General features: G+C 35.7%; 1 protein-coding gene across 2 annotated transcripts in view; it reads right to left on the bottom strand.

Annotated features, from left to right (window-relative positions):
* The window catches only part of EML5 (EMAP like 5), a 198,622-nt gene that overhangs the window by 83,106 nt on the left and 97,324 nt on the right, over positions 1-18,192 (bottom strand). For both annotated transcript variants that reach the window (XM_023205396.1, XM_026455498.1), the window contains exons 11-17: positions 15,883-16,050; positions 15,106-15,212; positions 14,485-14,603; positions 12,127-12,313; positions 6,527-6,632; positions 5,059-5,152; positions 4,021-4,121 (exon numbers count right to left, since the gene is read on the bottom strand). In XM_023205396.1, coding sequence (XP_023061164.1) covers positions 4,021-4,121; positions 5,059-5,152; positions 6,527-6,632; positions 12,127-12,313; positions 14,485-14,603; positions 15,106-15,212; positions 15,883-16,050 — 882 coding nt within the window. The remainder of the gene's footprint in view (positions 1-4,020; positions 4,122-5,058; positions 5,153-6,526; positions 6,633-12,126; positions 12,314-14,484; positions 14,604-15,105; positions 15,213-15,882; positions 16,051-18,192) is intronic.

Below are 18,192 nucleotides of genomic sequence, written 5' to 3'. Positions count from 1 at the left end.
AAGTAGGAACAACTGTTTAGAGGTGGTTTAGCATAGAAGTAAGATGACAAATTGATCAGCAACTGGAAAACCGAGTTGAAAGAGAGTTTTGTGTCACTTATTTAAGATGGAGAAATCACATCATACTTGTATGCTAAAGGGAAAGTCAGTAGAGAGGAAAATTGATGATACAGTAGAGAAAGGGTAGAAGAGTTACAGTGATGTCCTTGAGTAGATGACAGAAAGTATCAAGTGCACACGTGGGAGAACTGGCCTTTACTAGAGGGCAAAGTATCTTCTAGAGCAGGGTGGGCAAACTACAGATGGAATGCCAAATCCTGCCACTACCTGTTTTTGTACAACATCCACTAGAGCAGGTTAGCACTCTGAGCTGCAGAGACCAAGTCTGTTTACTTCTCTGCACCCAGGGTCTGCCTCCCTGGTTTGTGGCAATAAGTAGCATCTGCCCCGACTCTGGGCTGGTCCCCACCTACAAGCTAGAGACTCTGCTAATGGCAACTGCTTGTTATCTGGCAGTGGAATCTCAGTCTAGTAGTTGCCCCACTTCTGGTCAGCTGCCCAAATTCAGAAGGTTGGGCTCTCCAGGAACAGAAGGACACACTAGGATCTATGTGTCACTGGGTCTGAGTGAAGCTCACTATAGTTTCACTCCCCACCACAACCTGCCAGGCCCATTCCTGGTAGAGAGAATGTCTAATGGCAACTGGGTGCAAACAAGGTAAGCAGGGCAGGACAGTTTTCTCTCTTGTTCTATAATGACCTACATAATACTCTTGATTTTGTCCTTTGGCCTAGAAAGCCTAAAATATTTACTATCTGGCCATTTACAGAAAAAGTTTGCCACTTTTGGTTTAGAGCATTGACAGCTGGGTTTTCTCGATGATACACACAGGATAACACGTTCCTGTTACATGAAGTCATGCAATCAGGTCATGTTATTATTGCATCAAAGACTTTCAGTGGCTCCCCATCCCTCTGTCCCTACCATGAATAGAGTTCAAATTCCTTAGGGGAGAGACTAAGAATTCAAAACTTGAAATTCTCAAAGCCTAGATCTGGAATGGGAGGCAAGAAGCCCCATGTTAACCTCAAGTCTAAGTCATCTCCTTCAACCTAGTTTACCTAAAACTATGCATTTAGAGGGTTAACAATACTTAGTCAGGTTAAGTAAGTGGATACTTACTTCCCAATTGGTTAATGAACTCTGTGGATCAGAACCCCAAAAGTAAGGAAGGTTGAAATGTTCACCAAAGCCTTAACATTCATCCTTTTATGCTTCACTTTCAGGCCTCTATATGTCTAACCAAACTTAAGAGAGAAAGTTATTCATTTGGAATTATTTTCATTGCAAGACTATTTACCTTCTTGAAATCTTATTTCAAACAAATTCATAGTTCTTTTCGAGGACAGAAATACTAAGTACAATCAGCCTTCCATATTCTCAGGTTTTGCATCTGTGGATTTAATCAAATATGAATTGAAAATACTCCTTTTGGCCAGGCGCGGGGCTCACGCCTGTAATCCCAGCACTTTGGGAGGCCAAGGCGGGCGGATCACAATGTCAGGAGATCCAGACCACGGTGAAACCCCGTCTCTACTAAAAATACAAAAAACTAGCCAGGCGAGGTGGCAGGCGCCTGTAGTCCCAGCTACTCGGGAGGCTGAGGCAGGAGAATGGCGTGAACCCGGGAGGCAGAGCTTGCAGTGAGCCAAGATCGCGCCACTGTGCTCCAGCCAGGGGGACAGACCGAGACTCCGTCTCAAAAAAAAAAAAAAAAAAAAAAAAGAAAAGAAAATATTCCTTTTAAAAAGGATGGGACGGGCATGGTGCCTCATGCCTGTAATCCCAGCACTTTGGGAGGCCAATGCAGGTTGATCACCTGGGTCAGGAGTTTGAGACCAGCCTGGCCAACATGGTGAAACCCCATCTCTACTAAAAAATACAAAAATCAGCTGGGTAGTGTGGCGGGCACCTGTAATCCCAGTTACTCAGGAGGCTGAGGCAGGAGAATCACTTGAACCCATGAGGCAGAGGTTTCAGTGAGCCGAGATTGCACCACTGCACTCCAGCCTGGGCGACAGAGCAAGACTCTGTTTCAAAAAGAAAAAAAGGATGGTTGCATCTATACTGAATACGTACAGACATTTTTTCCTTGTCATTATTCCCTAAACAACAGTATAACAAACATAACAAACTATTTACATAGCATTTACATTATATTAGATATTATCAGTAATCTAGAAATGACTGAAAATATACAGGAGGATGTGCATAAATTATATGCAAATACCATACCATTTTATACAAGGGACTTGAGCAGCATGGATTTGGGTATCCTTGGGGAATCCTGGAACCAATCCGTGACACTTTCTGATGCTGTGAGGTGCAACCGTATTATTTGCTGCAAATTTGCAATTACTAGTGACTAAGGTGCCCAAATGAAAAGTTTGTTTAAGCATGTGGAAACGAAATTACAAATGTAAAAATACTTCTTTTTACTTTGTAAATGCATATGCTGTCATCTGATGAGTTTCTGATAAAGTGTTAAATCCAAGACTGAAAATTAATCCATGTCCCATGTAATTTACAACTTAAAAGTTACTTGAACTTGGGAAAATCTTAACTAAGTTTATTCTTTTCTAATAATATTTTACTTCTTCCTATATTCACATATTTTCTCTGAACAGTTTCAATTTATTGAGATTTTGATGTCACATTGCTGGAATTTATAAGTACACTATTTAGAAAACAGACATTTTTTATTTTATAGTTACAAATGACTAAAGTAATATAGCATTCCACTTTTATATCATTTTATAGCATATGAGTAATTTTTTTAAAAATTTTCTTTTTCAGTTTAGACTATAGAACATGTCTTTAACAGAAGAAAAAGTCTGGACATAATTTGATTAATCTCATATATTGCATTTTTTTGCAAGTATGAATATTACTGTATTAGTCTGTTCTCACACTGTTCATAAAGACATACCCAAGACTGGGTAATTTGTAAGGAACGAGGTTTAATTGATTCACAGTTCCACATGGCTGGGGAAGCCTCACAATCATGGCTGAAGGTGAATAAGGAGCAAAGTCATGTCTTACATGGTGGCAGGCAAAATTGCTTATGCAGGGGGAACTCCCATTTATAAAACCATCAGATCTCACGAGACTTGCTCACTACCACAAGAACAGTATGGGGAACCACCCCCATGATTCAATTATCTCTACCTGGCCCTGCCCTTGATACGTGGGGATTATTACAATTCAAGGTGAGATTTGGGTGGGGACACAGCCAAACCATATCAACTACATAAATGCAGCCAATAAATGGCAATAAATCTTCTATTTGTTTAAAATGTATCAATACAACAGTAAATTACTTAAAAAAAAACCTTATTTTAGATAATTTTAGATTTCCAGAAAAGATTCAAAGGAATTACAGAGTATTCCCTCATACACTTCGGTTTCTACTAATGTTAACATCTTTTTATTTTTTTTTTTTTTCAGACAAGGTCTTGCTCTGTTGCCTAGGCTGGAGTGCAGTGGGAGATCACAGCTCCCTGCAGCCTTAACCTCCTGGGCTCAAGTGATCCTCCCACCTTATCCTCCCAAGAAGCTGGGACCACAGGTACACACCACCACCCCCAGCTAATTTTTTATTTTTTTGTAGAGACAGGGTCTCACTATGTTGCCCAGGCTGCTCTTGAACATCTGGGCTCAAGTGATCCTCCCACCTCGGCCTCCCAAAATGCTGGGATTACAGGCATGAGTCACTGTACCCAGCCAATGTTAACATCTTATATTACCACAGACCATTTGTTGAAACTAAGAAACCAACATATTTGATACATTATTATTAAATGAACTCAAGACTTCATTCAGATTTCATTAGTTTTTCTCCTAATGTTCCTGTTCTATTCCAGGATGCAGTCTAGGGTACACACAGCACTTAGCTAAATTACTTTCAAAAGCAATAATTTCTTAAAATTCTACAGAGTAAAAAAGAAGCACTTTCTTACCTGCTTTACGCCAAAATTTCATGTGTTTAATTCCAGCTGTAATTAGTTTATCAGGCACATACGGGTTCATCTTTACAACAAAAATCTTATCTTTACTTCCTCTGAAATAAACATCAAAATGTTTTAGCTCTGAAGATTCATCATTCCTTGCCGAATCCATACCCTATCTTGATTACTCTATTTACTGAATATTTTTCTCCCACTTATCTCTCAGATGTGGACTGTGTATTTGTGTATTTGTTCTTTTGTCATCATTTTAATATGATAATTCTGCTCAAGAGAATCTCAAAAGACAGAAATGGTCAAAACTGAACTTCTTTCAGACAGTATCTATAATACTGACTACAGTACTGTGCATAGGGAATGCTATTTGTGGCATGAATGGGTTAAAGGCAATTTTAAAACAATACTTTGTTATAGCTTAAGATAGCCTTTCCAACTACAAAGTTCCTCTTAAACCACTGTTAATTTGGGCATTATCTATATATTCCATAAAAAGCATTTATCTATATATTTAAAGTGCTTTAACACTGCTTTAATAAATAGGAGGTTAAAATCTCTGACACTGTTGACTAGTTCCTCCTTTAAAGCATTGTTAATATTACTATAAAAAAACATGCTCACTATAGAAAACTTAGAAAATGAAGAAAAATATAAGAAAATAAAAACCTATAACTTCTTTGTGACATATATGCATATGTATCTTTTTGCAGTTTAATATATAATGTGAGCATTTGATCATGCTCTCCAACAGCTCTATCATACAGTACAACACACTCTACCTGTACATGGAGATTTCAGATAGTTATATCCAATGCCATATTATAGTTATATTTAAAAGTGGGTTCACAAAGGATAAGTCTACAAAGAAATTCTGAAATCATTTACTATGATTATATTATTTATTCAATGGTAACAAACATGAAAGCAATAAAAAGTTACATATTTGCTTGATTTCGAAATTGTTTTAATTTAAAATTTTTTAAGTCCAAAGTAATTCTAGTATTTTGCAAATGTGATACCACGTTTTTTTCCTACCTTGCTATTGAAAGTTTCTCTCCTTTCTTCCAGTCCCACAGCACAATAGTATGGCTATCATCTATGCCAACTGATGCCAAACGTTTCCCATCCGCTGTGGAAAATTAATGAGAGAGATAAACTGAATATTAACACTCAGAAGAGAGAAAACATTCAGCATATATTCTAAACCCACATCCTATATTTAAAATTTGATAAAATAATGGTAAATGCTAGGCATGAATACAGCTATAAAAAGAACCAGAATTTATAAGGGAGGGAGAATGAAAGTTTCTCAAATCCTCTAAATGTATCTACTCTCATTGCACCTGACCTCCTTTTCCTTATCTATCCATCAGGTTGGGATGGGAGGAGGGAGATAAGAAAATGGAAAAAAAGAGATTTAAAAAATAGAAGGAAAGGGAAAACTAACAAAGGGATGAAAATATTTATTTTAATTAAATTCACCATAAGAAATCTACTGTAATATAAGAACCTAGAGCAAGTATGAAAAGTTAATCAAAGGAAAAACATGTAAGTTACAACATACTACCACTAATATGACTCCTTTTAGTAAAGGTCAATCGTATCAAGCAATACATAATGAACATAATAGACAAATCACTGAGACAAATGATCAGTGAATATCCTACAGTGTGCATGTTTATAGGCTGTAAAGGCTCAGACCACAAGAAAGTATTTTCCACTTTACCACACTTTGCAAGGCTCAATTAGTTCCTCATTGCTCTAGTGGTATTTTTCTTGGTGACTCACGTAGTTCGCAATTCATTTTCTAGTTTCTGTTAGCAAATGTTTGAATATGTATATATATTTCCCTCTGAACTCTACTATGGATAATTTATCACTTCAGTCAGAGCAGCAGAAGCATTAATTCACTGTTTCTTAATATAGAATTCTCTATTAATAGTATTTCCTCCCTCTTCCCAATTCACACCCTAACTTTCACTGTAGACCTATCTGCAGTTGTCAAACTTTTAAATAAACAGAAAAGCGCTAATATGATTTGAAATTATTTTTACAAGACAGCTTAAAATTGTCACTGTATAAATATGTCTAAAATAAGTATTTCAGTTCTCAACTCTTTCTTTGCTAGCCTTTTACCCTAAACATTTTCAAAGTTTACTCTAACGATAAAACAGTGAGATCAGTGCTTGCCCAATGTAGGAGATACAAACTACTTGTGGCAACTGAAATGAATTTAAGTTGTTATGTAGATAAACATTTTTATGTTACTAGAAACACGCAAATTTTAATAGGTATTAAAACTATACTTATTAAGTTATAATTATAAACTAGCTAGCAAATCCACACTTTCATAGTGTTTGATAAGGACAACAGTATACACATTTGATAAAAACTGTGAATGTCACAGCTAAAGGACAAGCTTAGGTAACACTGAGTTAGATTAAAATGCTATGTGTTGCCTCTGCATTTTGTTCATTCTTACTGAGATAGCAAACAGCCTTACCTGAGAAATCAACAGCACTAATACCACATTGGTGGTGGCCCTTTAATATGGACAAAGGTTTAATGGTCTCTGTATCCCATATATGAATTGAGGGATCTCTACCAACCTAAAATAGAAAGAATTATAGACGTTATTATATACAATTCATTTCCATATCTATTAAAAGGAAATAAAACGGGAGATTTTTACAGCTTGACTTATTTACCACAGAAATTTATTAAATAAAAATTTAAAGCAGACTATACATGTGACTGATATTTTTTTCTTATACTTGTTCAAAAGCTAATGAGGCTAAGTTCAGTGTTTCTAGGAATGATGTAACTAGAACTATGAGACTTTTATCATCTATTTCATCAATAAAGATAATAAATGCTTACTGAACATCTATTGTTTCTATGCAAGATACAATGAGCAATAAGACATTCAGGTAACTTTTTTTGCAAACTCCTGGGAAAATAGGACATTATCAATCAAAGACAAACATCCTTTAATAGATGCTTAATGAACATGAAAAGGCTGTGGAGAAAGAGTCCATGGAAGAGAAGGTACTGGAGGTGGGCCTTCAGAAAGTACAGAACTTGAATATAAAGAATTCTAGACTAAAATAATGGGGTAAACAAATATTCAGAGGGGGTTAAAGTACCAAGCATGTCAGCAGACCTGAAAAGGTAATTTTACTGCAGCACTCTGTCATTTATTTTTTAACTTGGTTTATGATGTTCACTAATGCACAGGTAAACTATCAATTCTTAATTATTCCTCTAGACTCAAGTAGTCACTTTCTTTAACCACAAGTATAAAGGGATATCTTTGTATACAGAGACAACTCCTGAAATAATTAATAGAACTATCAATTATAGTTAATTTAGAGATTGATTTTATTCATTTATTTATTTTTATTTTTTTGAGACAGAGTTTCACTCTTGTCGCCCAGGCTGGAGTGCAATGGCGCGATCTCGGCTCACCGCAACCTCCGCCTCCTGTGTTCAGGCGATTCTCTTACCTCAGCCTCCCGAGTAGCTGGGATTACAGGCATGCACCACCACACCCGGCTAATTGGTTTCTCCATGTTGGTCAGGCTGGTCTCGAACTCCCGACCTCAGGTGATCTGCCCACCTCGGCCTCCCAAAGTGCTGGGACTACAGGTATGAGCTACTGGCACCTGGCCGAGATTGATTTTATAAAAAGATACAACAAATAACACTGCAATCAGCCAATATTTCACTAAGTTATTCAGCCAAACATTACCAGTAACTTTTTAGAAAACTTTTAAGATTTTTTTATGGGGACATAGTAGTAAAAGTAACTTTTAAGTTTTCTTTTTATATAAAAACTTCTACAGAATTTGATGCTTTTGATGGTTTTACTGTACTACTCTCTTCTGGTTCTCTGGTTTCCTTGATCCCCACCCCCACCCTTGTATTTTATTTATTTATTTTTTTTGAGACAGCGTTTCACTCCTGTTGCCCTGCTGGAGTCAAATGGCATGATGTTGGCTCATTGCAACCTCTGCCTCCCAGGCTCAAGTGATCCTCCTGTCTCAACCTCCCAAGTAGCAGGGACTACAGGCATGTGCCACCATGCCCGGCTAATTTTTGTAATTTTTGTAAAGATGGGGTTTCACTATGTGCCCAGGCTGGCCTTGAACTCCTGGGCTCAAGAGATCTGCTGCCTCGATTTCGAAATTGCTAGGATTACAGGCATGAGCCACAGCGCCCAGCTTCCTTGACTCCTACTAGTGAGTTTTCTTCTCAATTTCCTCACCTGTTACTTAAATACAAACCTCTCCCAAGGTGGTCTTTAATTCTCCAGTCTTTTCATACTTCATTTTTGCCCTGAGGTATCTCATTTCTACAGTTTCAGTGGTTAAACAATAAATACCTCCCCAAGTCCTTCTCTCGAACAGTTACTTTTCCTCTGAATTCAAGACTTACATTTTCAATTGTCTAGTGGACATCTCACCTGGAAATTATGATGATGACTAACATTCACTGAGAAGTGATTTATGTGCCAGAAACTGTTCCATAAGCACCTTACAAAGACTGACTCATGTACCAATCACAACAACTCTACGAGATAGGAACAGATAATATCCTTATTTTAAAGGATGAAGAAACGAAGGCAAAGAGGGGTTAGGTAATTTGCCCGTAGCTAGTAAGTGGAAAAGCTTGGATTTAAATATCATATTCCATGAGGTATAGACAGTATTTAGTATAATATTGAGTATTATTAAAGTACACTTAGCTCATCTCACTCAGGGATGAAGGGGAGAATGGAGAGGTTGGGAGAGCTCTCAGATAGGCTTAGCCTAAGTCTTAAAAGCAGCAGAAATTAAAGTTGGAAGGTTGAATAGAAGTGAAGAGAAAGAGTTTTCTAAGATGAAGGAACTAAGTAAAAGATGTGAAATAGCATTATATGTGTTGGACAAATTCTAAGGCAAGAAAATAGTTTACAAAGAGGCAAATGGTAAGAGATAAAAAGGGGAGTTGGAGAGTCAGACTTGGTTAAAAGCCTTTAATTGCATTGAGAGTCAACTTCCAACTCTGCATTGACGTTATGCCTTGAATTGCATTTAACCGAGTCTCACTCTCCAACCTCCCCTTTTCATCCCTTACCATTTAGAGCTTGTGGCTATTTAGACAGCTGTTTAGACAGCCTACAAGCTATCAATACTAATAAACATGGAAGAATTTTAAGACTCTTAGAAAGATTACTAGTGAATGGGGAAAATGGATAGAGGAAAAAACTTAAGCAGGAGACCAATGGCTATAGTAATGTTTCAGAAATTGTGAAGCACTGATTGTCAGTAGAGGTATGGAAAAATTAAAGATAAAAAGAATATTGAAGATAAAGAATAAATATATATTCAGATGAAAGAACGGGTGCAACTTGAGGACTGACTAGCTTTAGGGGTGAAGAACAAGATTAACTTCCAGGCTTAGGCAACCAAGTTAATACAGTACTATGTTCCAAGAAGGAAACGTAAAAGGATGAACAGGTTTGGAAGGGAAGACTAATCCTATTTACCTCCGTTTTAGACACACTGAACCTGAGTTGCCCACAGGACATCTAAATCAGTGTATTTTTAGTGAATTATATATATACACACACACATATCCACACATACATATATACACACAGAGTAACTTGTCCAATTCTTGTACTACATTCTGAGCTCCCGATAGTGGCAGCCAGTCCGAGTTATCTCTGTGTTTCCCCCACAACATTTAATGCTTTTGAATAGGAAGCACTCAACAAGTATTTGCTGAATTAAACAAAATTTCTAAATTATAGTACAATTAGTCATGTTACTCGACTTTCCAGGTAAGTTTCTTTCACATTCTTTCATTTCCACTTAAGATTACAGTTCCTTACAAGGGGTTATTCTTTGTATTTAATTCTCCAAAAGGCAAAACTCTCTAGATTTTTCATCTAAATTGCTTTTTTTAAAATTGTTTTATTTGGGAAAAGTGCTTCTTACAAAAGGGAAGCCGCAAAATACAGAGACCTCTGCAACAATTATTTGTTTTTTTTCTTAAAGTGAAAGAATGGGTGGGATCCAAGGAATCAAAGCAGTAGATGGACAAACTAGCAGCATCCCTGAGTTATTTCCAGGAAACAGAGCATCAAAACACAAAGGTAAAATTTCCAATCAAGGAATTCTTCCAACGACTTAACTTTATCTAGTCTCGATTCCCAAACCCTCCCCTTTGGTGGAAAAGTATGACTTATTACTGAAAATCCATTACTCCACTACAATAAACACCTTAGAACAGAGTTTTTAATCACATCTGTCTACCTGAAAACTCAGAAGTGGAATGAAGCAAATACCCACAAAAACAAACACAAAAACCCGACAAGAAAATGCCCCAAATGAGGACAAAGGTTTCTCAGAAAGTGCCCGTACTGGAAAGGCTAGATCATAAAACATTAAATACAACTGTGCATCCAAGACCCCGTTTGTGTTAATATATGGGATAACCAGGTAGTTTTAACCTCTACCTACCCTCCTGATTAGTTCCTCCACTAATGTCCATAATGCATTCTAAGATTTGAACACTGTGGGTTATGTATAGTTCTTTAGATAATCTGGGCTTTTTTTTTTTTTTTTTTTTTTTTGCCCTACTTTTACCTTTTACACATGCTATAATACACTTAGAATGCTTTTTCCCAACTTCCCCTCTGCCAAGTAAACAACTCAGCTCAAATGTCATCATCTCTACGAGGGTTTCTTCAATTCTACTGGACACAATTAATCATTAGCTCTTCATTACATTGCTACAAGACTTTGTACATATTTCTACATTTAAAAACAGGGTGATTTTGCCTTCCAAGGGACATCTGGGCACTGTCAGGAGATATTTTGTGTTGCCACAACTCAGAGAAGTGGGTGTTACTGACACTAATGGGTTGAGACCAGGGATGCTGCTAAATATTGTACAATGCATAGGTCAGCCTCCCACAACAAATAATTACCTGCCCCAAAACATCAATAGTGCTAAAGTATTGTCATAAATATAGATCAGAGAAGCTTCTCTGATCTATATTTAGGACACTGTATAACAACTCAGAATATGAGTTTCCACCACGGCAAGAAGTTGTCTTATTTATCTTTATATTCCTAGCACATTTCTTGCTACACAGAATGTGCTTGATGAATGTTTCTGAGTGAATGAAAGAAAGGAATAAGGAAAGGGAAAGGAAGGAGAGAAAGAGCAAGTAAAGAGAGGCACAAAGAAAGGAAGAAGAATGGGAGAAAGAAAAAAGGGAGGAGTTTTCTCTCCTTTCAGGAAAGCTATATAGGAGGATGCAAGTTGAACCCCTTTTCCACATATCCTAGCTAAAAGGTATCTTTACACAGTGTTTAAAGCCAGACAGACTGAAGGCTTTAGGCTTTACTACCTATTAGCTGATTGATCTTAAGCAAATTATTTAATTTCTCCAAACCTGAACCTCGTCATTTGTAGACTGAAGGAAATAATTTTACTCTCACAAGGTTGAGGTGAGAATAAAATAAATATACATCAATAAACTAGTAAAATACTTACATATAGTAAGAATCTATAAACTTCATTTCTTCCCTTCCTTCTCTAAGAATATCCATATTGAGAGGTTATCAGTTAAGATTTTCTCAGGGTTTTTTATTTCAATATTTGTGCTTTCTACTTTGGTAAACCTGAATAGATTATTATCCTGGTTGTAAAATAAGGAGACATAGTCCTTTGGTTTGTCACAGGACATTTGTTAAATTATTTACTGTTTTAGGTAACTCAACCTAAAGAAACCAGATTTCTAGTCTTTACGTTTTCTTTAATTTTACTCACTAATTTAAAAAATTAATATCATGACAGAAAAAAGAAGCCAGAGCTATGAGTTCCAAATTTAAATTAAAATAATTCAAATTAAAACAATAAGAACTTTAAGTAAAACAGTAGGAAAAAAGTTTGGGGTAAATTTTATTTATAATCTGAAAATAAAACCCATTCTAAAGAATTCTTTACTCTTCATTTCCTAGAACACAAAAGAGATATATGATTAATTTATTTAAACTCAAACAGAGGTGTAGCTTATCTGGCTCACTGTCAGTCTTTCAAACCTACCTGGCCTGTTGCCACGTAGTCTTTCAAAGGATGAATAGTTAGGCAGAGAATATCATCATCATGACCCAGATAAAAACGCTGTGTGTTCTGCTGTCGATTATAAATGACACCCACTGCTGCCACATGGTACACAATTTCACCAATTTGAGTATAAAACAGATTACTTCGACAGTCATAACCTCTGTAACTAATATAGAAAACAAATCATATGTAATTAATTTTGGTCTTTTATCTGATCAATACAGAACATACAGGGGAGAAGTAGGTACCCTTTGAGTGAATCATTCAATTTCCAGTTTTACAGGACACTAAACAATTTTTTTTTAAAGAGATGGGGTCTTGCTCTGTCACTCAGGCTGAAGTGCAGTGGTGTGATCACAGTTCCCTGCAACCTTGACCACCTAGGCTCAAAGGATCCTCCCACCTCAGCCCTCCAAGTAGCTGGGACTACTGCTGCGTGCCACTGTGCCTGGCTAATTTTTGTATTTTTTGTAGAGATGGGGTTTTGCCATGTTGTCCAGGCTGGTCTTGAACTCCTCAGCTCCACCCACCTTGGCCTCCCAAAGTGCTGGGATTACAGGTGTAAGCCACCATGCCCAGCCTGAACAATTAAAAAATACCACCACCTCTGATCCAATAAACTTTTATGAACTGCTCGGACTGCAAATAGCTAAATCTAAGGTATAATACTGAGTGAAAAAAACAAGGTAGAGAATAGTATGTATAGTATACTACTATTTACGTAAATATAATATTAAAATTGTATACTATAAAATAAAACAATTGCTTTTTATAAGCAAAAGGTATAGAAAAGAATATATATTTGTAATTGTTGTATAAGTATTTCTGAAACTAAGTAATAGTGACTATCTGCAGAGAGGGGAAATGATGGCTGGGAGGGCAGAGGTGGGAGAAAGATTTTCAAACTGTACCCTTTTATACACCTTAATATAACATATATTCCAAAAATAAGTTTAAACAACAATTTAAAAATATTATATTCATCCAAGACAAAGTAGCCAAATCTTAAATGATCAAAATAAGTCCATTTATAGCAACCTTGCTTTGCACTTCAAAGAAACCCAATTCATAAAATACAACTGCATAAAAACTACTGACCATTTTAACACTGGAGAAAAAATACTTTTACTTAATAAATCCTTTTTAAAATTCTTGATAAGTATTATCAGTCAGGTAAGAAAATGAATGCTGGCTGAAAGGTAGAAAAGAGTCAGATTGGAAAATCTATTTCTGCCAAGCTGAAATGTGAGACCTGTCTTGACGGATGTTCTAAGAGAATTCAGAAACTGTATTTTGGTGAAATTAAAATATTTAGGCAAAAATGCTCATGCAAGAAGAAGTTACAATATCATTCCAAATTAGACATATTAAGGGGAGATGATTATCTCTTACAGTTTACTTAATTGTTTAAAGAGGTCTATTTCCATAAATATGAAACTTTCATAAGATTTATTTTTTTATTTAATAAACACTTACATAGTGCTTATTATGTGCCACACAATGTTGTAAATCACCACTAGCATTGCCTTATTCACTCCTCATCAGAACCTTGTAAGGCAGGTACTTGATACGATTCAAATATTTGTCCTGTCCAAATCTCATGTTGAAATGCGATCCCCAGTGTGGGATACTGGGAAGTGTCCTGGTGGGAAGTGTTTGGGTCATGGAGGCAGATCCCTCATGAATGGCTTTATGCCATCCCCTTGGTGGTGAGTGAGTTATCATCTCCTGATTTGTTCAAACAAGATCTGATTGCTTAAACAGTCCAGCAACCCCCTTCCCTTTCGATCCCTTTTTTCTTGCTCTCTCTCTCACTACCTAACACACCTGCTCCCCCTTTGCCTTCTACCATGAGTAAAAGCTTCTTGAGGCTTCACCAGAAACTGAGCAGAGGCTGCTACCCTGCTTGTACAGCCTGCAGAACACTGAGCCAAAAAACCTCTTTTCTTTATAAATTATCCAGCTTCAGGTATTCCTTTATAGCAATGTGAAATGGACTAACAGTACTATTATCTCCATTTCACAGACACAAGAAAAGAAGCAGAGAGGTTAAGTGACTTGTTTAAAGTTACAAAGCACAGACATGCCCAGTTGTCCCAACAGCGTATTTTATAATCATTTTAAAAATCCAGATATTTTTAAAAATATCTTTCAATTTGGTTTTGTCTAATGTCTCCTTATGATTAGATTCAGGTGATGTGTTTTCCCCATGGGCAATGTTGTATACTTTCAGATATGTCATTTCAGGGGATAGAGTCAGTTCTATCATTAGAGATGTTAAGCTAGTAAGTGTGAACCAAAATTCAAACATAGAAATGAAAGATAGTTGTTTTATACCCGTGAACAAAGTGTAATCGAATACTATTTCCCGGAGCCCGCTCTCTTCTTTTAGAAGTAGCACTTTTTTGTTTCTCTTTGCATTGTTCTTTAAGCTGAGGTAGATCTTCTTTGTAAACCTTTAAAAAATGTACATAAGTAGAAATATTCTTAGAATATATATTAATAAAGGTTTTCATATACTCTCAATATAACTTTCAGACATTGTCTGAAAACAACCTTTAATAATAGTCTGAAATGAAAAGGTAATTCATGAAATTTACTCCCTTGGAAAGAATAAGCAAATTCACATTTTCTACATACCACACTGACAAACAGATATTTAGTGTTCCAGGAAATTTTTATACTTCACAAAAGAATACTGTTAAGGGAATAAATGTGAGTATACTATGACAAAATCCTATAGGCAAATAGAAGGCAAGCATACTTAATATACCAACCATTTAATGTAAAAAAATTTTACACAAGTGTACTCTTAACACTGACTGTGGGAAAACTAATATAATCATACATTGCTTGGGAAATTAAAGACACAAAAGATAACAACAGATGATTAACTGGGAGCAAGATAAAGAAGAAATTGGACTTTTCAGAGAAAAACTGTGTGATATGGAAAATTACCTGTCGATGGTAGGTGAGCTGTGTCTCTTGTTCAATTTCAGAATCCAGCTCTGGAACATCAGACAGATCTGAATCTGATTCATCACTATGAGAGTCAGCCAGACTTTCTGTAATATTTTAAAATGAAATGTTACTTGTTTAAAGAAGATTCATTTTCAAAACAGCACTGGAAAATTAATGATTAAGAGCTACGTCAGTTGACATGGAGACAAGCCATAAAACAATCAAATGAAATTACCTATTCAAGTGACACAGATGTCAGTAAACTGTACTACAGATTATCTTCCTCTCCACTCACTGCAAACTCAATAGCTCCTTTAAATCCCTTCACTGGCTCCCCAATGACCGCTACATCAAATTTAAATGTCTGTGCAAATATAAGTGAATATAACCTATAATTAACATGAAAAATAGCTAAAAATACTATATGCAACAGATGAATTGACATTAGATAATTCTGGTCAATAAAAGCATTTACAAAATCTAGATACCCATCTCCCAGAGGACATATTCAATGTTTGTTTTGCTATTAATATAACTGTTTCTTCACTCATTATTTGATAGATTAAAATGCAATCAAAATTACTTTGTATTCCACACTCTATGACATCTAACTTTAAACATATAGAACTAATATTTTAACTTGAAATTTCTACTAATAACCAACTATACTGTTAGCTTATGAGGCTAGATTATACTTTAACATAAAATTGTTATTTGGGGGTTACTGAAGAATTATTTGACAGGGAAATTGCTTAGGTAATGTATACTACTCACCTTGGGGTGCTATGTGAAGAGCATCTTTCAGTTTTCTTTCAGGAATAAATTTCCACTGAAAGACAGAGTGATCTGCTCCACCAATAGAAATAACCCACTGATAATCATGTGACCATCTGACATTAGTTACGTGAGCTGAATGGCCAATATATTTTCTAAACTTGGCTCCTATAATAAAAATATATCTTTAAATTGATAAATGAATGCTAAACAAAATACCATTTCAAACAATTTTTATACATGAACCACTGTATCATCCTTCTCTTAACTGAATTATGAACAAATGGGAAATAAGCTGACTCAAAAATTGAACAAATGAATGAATCTGTATCAAGGAATGCAAATATCTCCTCTGCTGATTCACAAGGAACCACAAAGGCTGTGAGGCATTATCTTACCACTTTGAGAAAAACCTGGGAATCAACTGTTTTCATACTGAAATATTTGAATGTTTTGGCCTGAGGCCTTTGGGCTTAAGTGAAATTCAAAGAACTAATCAACTCAACCTTACCCCCATTATTCTCAACCCAAGCAGCCGGAGGATCCTTTTAGGACTTAAGTCATCAACAAAATAATAGCAAACTGAATTCAGCAAGGCAAACTGAATTCAGCAACATATAAAAAGGATTAAACAACATAATCAGATGAGATTTATGCCAGGAATGCAAGTTTGGTTCAACATTAAAAAGCCAATCAATGTAATACACCATATTAATCGAAGTCAAATATGCCCAGTTGTTCCAACAATGTCCTTTAAAATCATTTTAAAAATCCAGATATTTTAAAAAACATCTTTCAATTTGGGTTTTGTCTAACACCTCCTCATGATTAGATTCAGGTGATGTGTTTTGGGTATGGGCAATGTTACATCCTTTTGGATATGTCATTTCAGGGGATACGGTCAGTTCTGTCATTAGAGATGTTAAGCTGTATCATTTGGCTAAGGTGGTATACACCCAATTTCTCCAATAATAAAGGAATCATTTAACTTTGTGGTTCATTTTCTTAAAAATCTCTGTGGCAATGGGGATATATTTTATTTATGTATTTATGTATGTATGTATGTATGTATGTATGTATGTATGTATGTATGTATTTATGACAGAGACAGAGTTTTGCTATGTTGCCCAGGCTGGTCTCCAGTTCCTGGGCTCAAGCAGTCCTCCTGCCTTAGCTTCCCAAAGTGTCGAGATTACAGGCATGAGCCACTACATCCTACAGGAATATATTTTTAGAATATATTCTCCATCTCCTCCTCCTGGTATGTGGCATTATATACATATTCTTGTTAAAGTACACAGAATACAATGATGGTTAGCTTCATTTTGATATTGTTTTGAACATTTTATATTAAGTTATTAGAAGACTTGTATATCAGGATGTCAAAGCCCCATCAACAAAATTCTGGAGAAAAACTTTCATCTTGGTCATTAAGATAACTATCAAAATTAACACATAAAATGGAATCAAAACTCATCTAAAGTTATAATTTACTGCTGCTTAATAGTAATACTGTTATTTTAGAAATAAATTTTTTATGTAGTTTAATATAAGTCACTAATTTAACTTCCCATATTTCAACCCAGCAAATCCTATAAGGTAAGGGTTCTTATATAGGAATGCATTACTTGCCTATCGAGAGAGCTTTGACTACTACTACTACCTTTGATGCAACCCTCAAGCACTCTTAGACATCAGAGAGTCTTAAAAGTTAAAGCAAGAAATTCAAACAAATAAAATTCCAAGTTCTAAGATCTACTAATTTGTTATGTCAGGGCAAATTAAAGAGTTAAAGCATCTACTCTGACTACACTGAGTGATAGAGAGAGGTACAAATAATCCTGTAAGTCTCTTCCCAACTTTTCTTTGAGACTTTTCAAAGACCCTCTTGGATAAACCAAGGCAACTAAACAAGAAAGTTGTAAAATAAGTCTAAGGGAAACCAGTTATTTTTAGTCAATGGGACTGTATTAATAATTTTTAATAACCAGTTTAATTTTTAATAATTTGTTCTGATAAATGAGTATCTTAAAAGTGAACCTAGATATCATATCTTTCATGAAGTGACCTTGACTCACCAAGACCAAGTTACATGCTTCCAGAATTCTCTGTGATTACTCCTTGTGATTATACTTATATAACACTGAAATGTAATAGACTATTTACTTGTTCACTCCTCCATTAAAACTATAAGCTCTCTGAAGAGAGTGGTGGTGTCTTGTTTAATATATATCCCTGGTGCCTGGTATATAGCAAACACTCATTAGATATTTGAAGAAAGAGAAAAAGAACAGAAAAGGAAAGATTACA

This window comes from Piliocolobus tephrosceles, chromosome 6 (assembly GCF_002776525.5).
Source record: "Piliocolobus tephrosceles isolate RC106 chromosome 6, ASM277652v3, whole genome shotgun sequence".
Classification (NCBI taxonomy): Eukaryota; Metazoa; Chordata; class Mammalia; order Primates; family Cercopithecidae; genus Piliocolobus; species Piliocolobus tephrosceles.
Note: the sequence above shows the minus strand (reverse complement) of the source record. Positions and strands in the feature narration are given on the sequence as shown.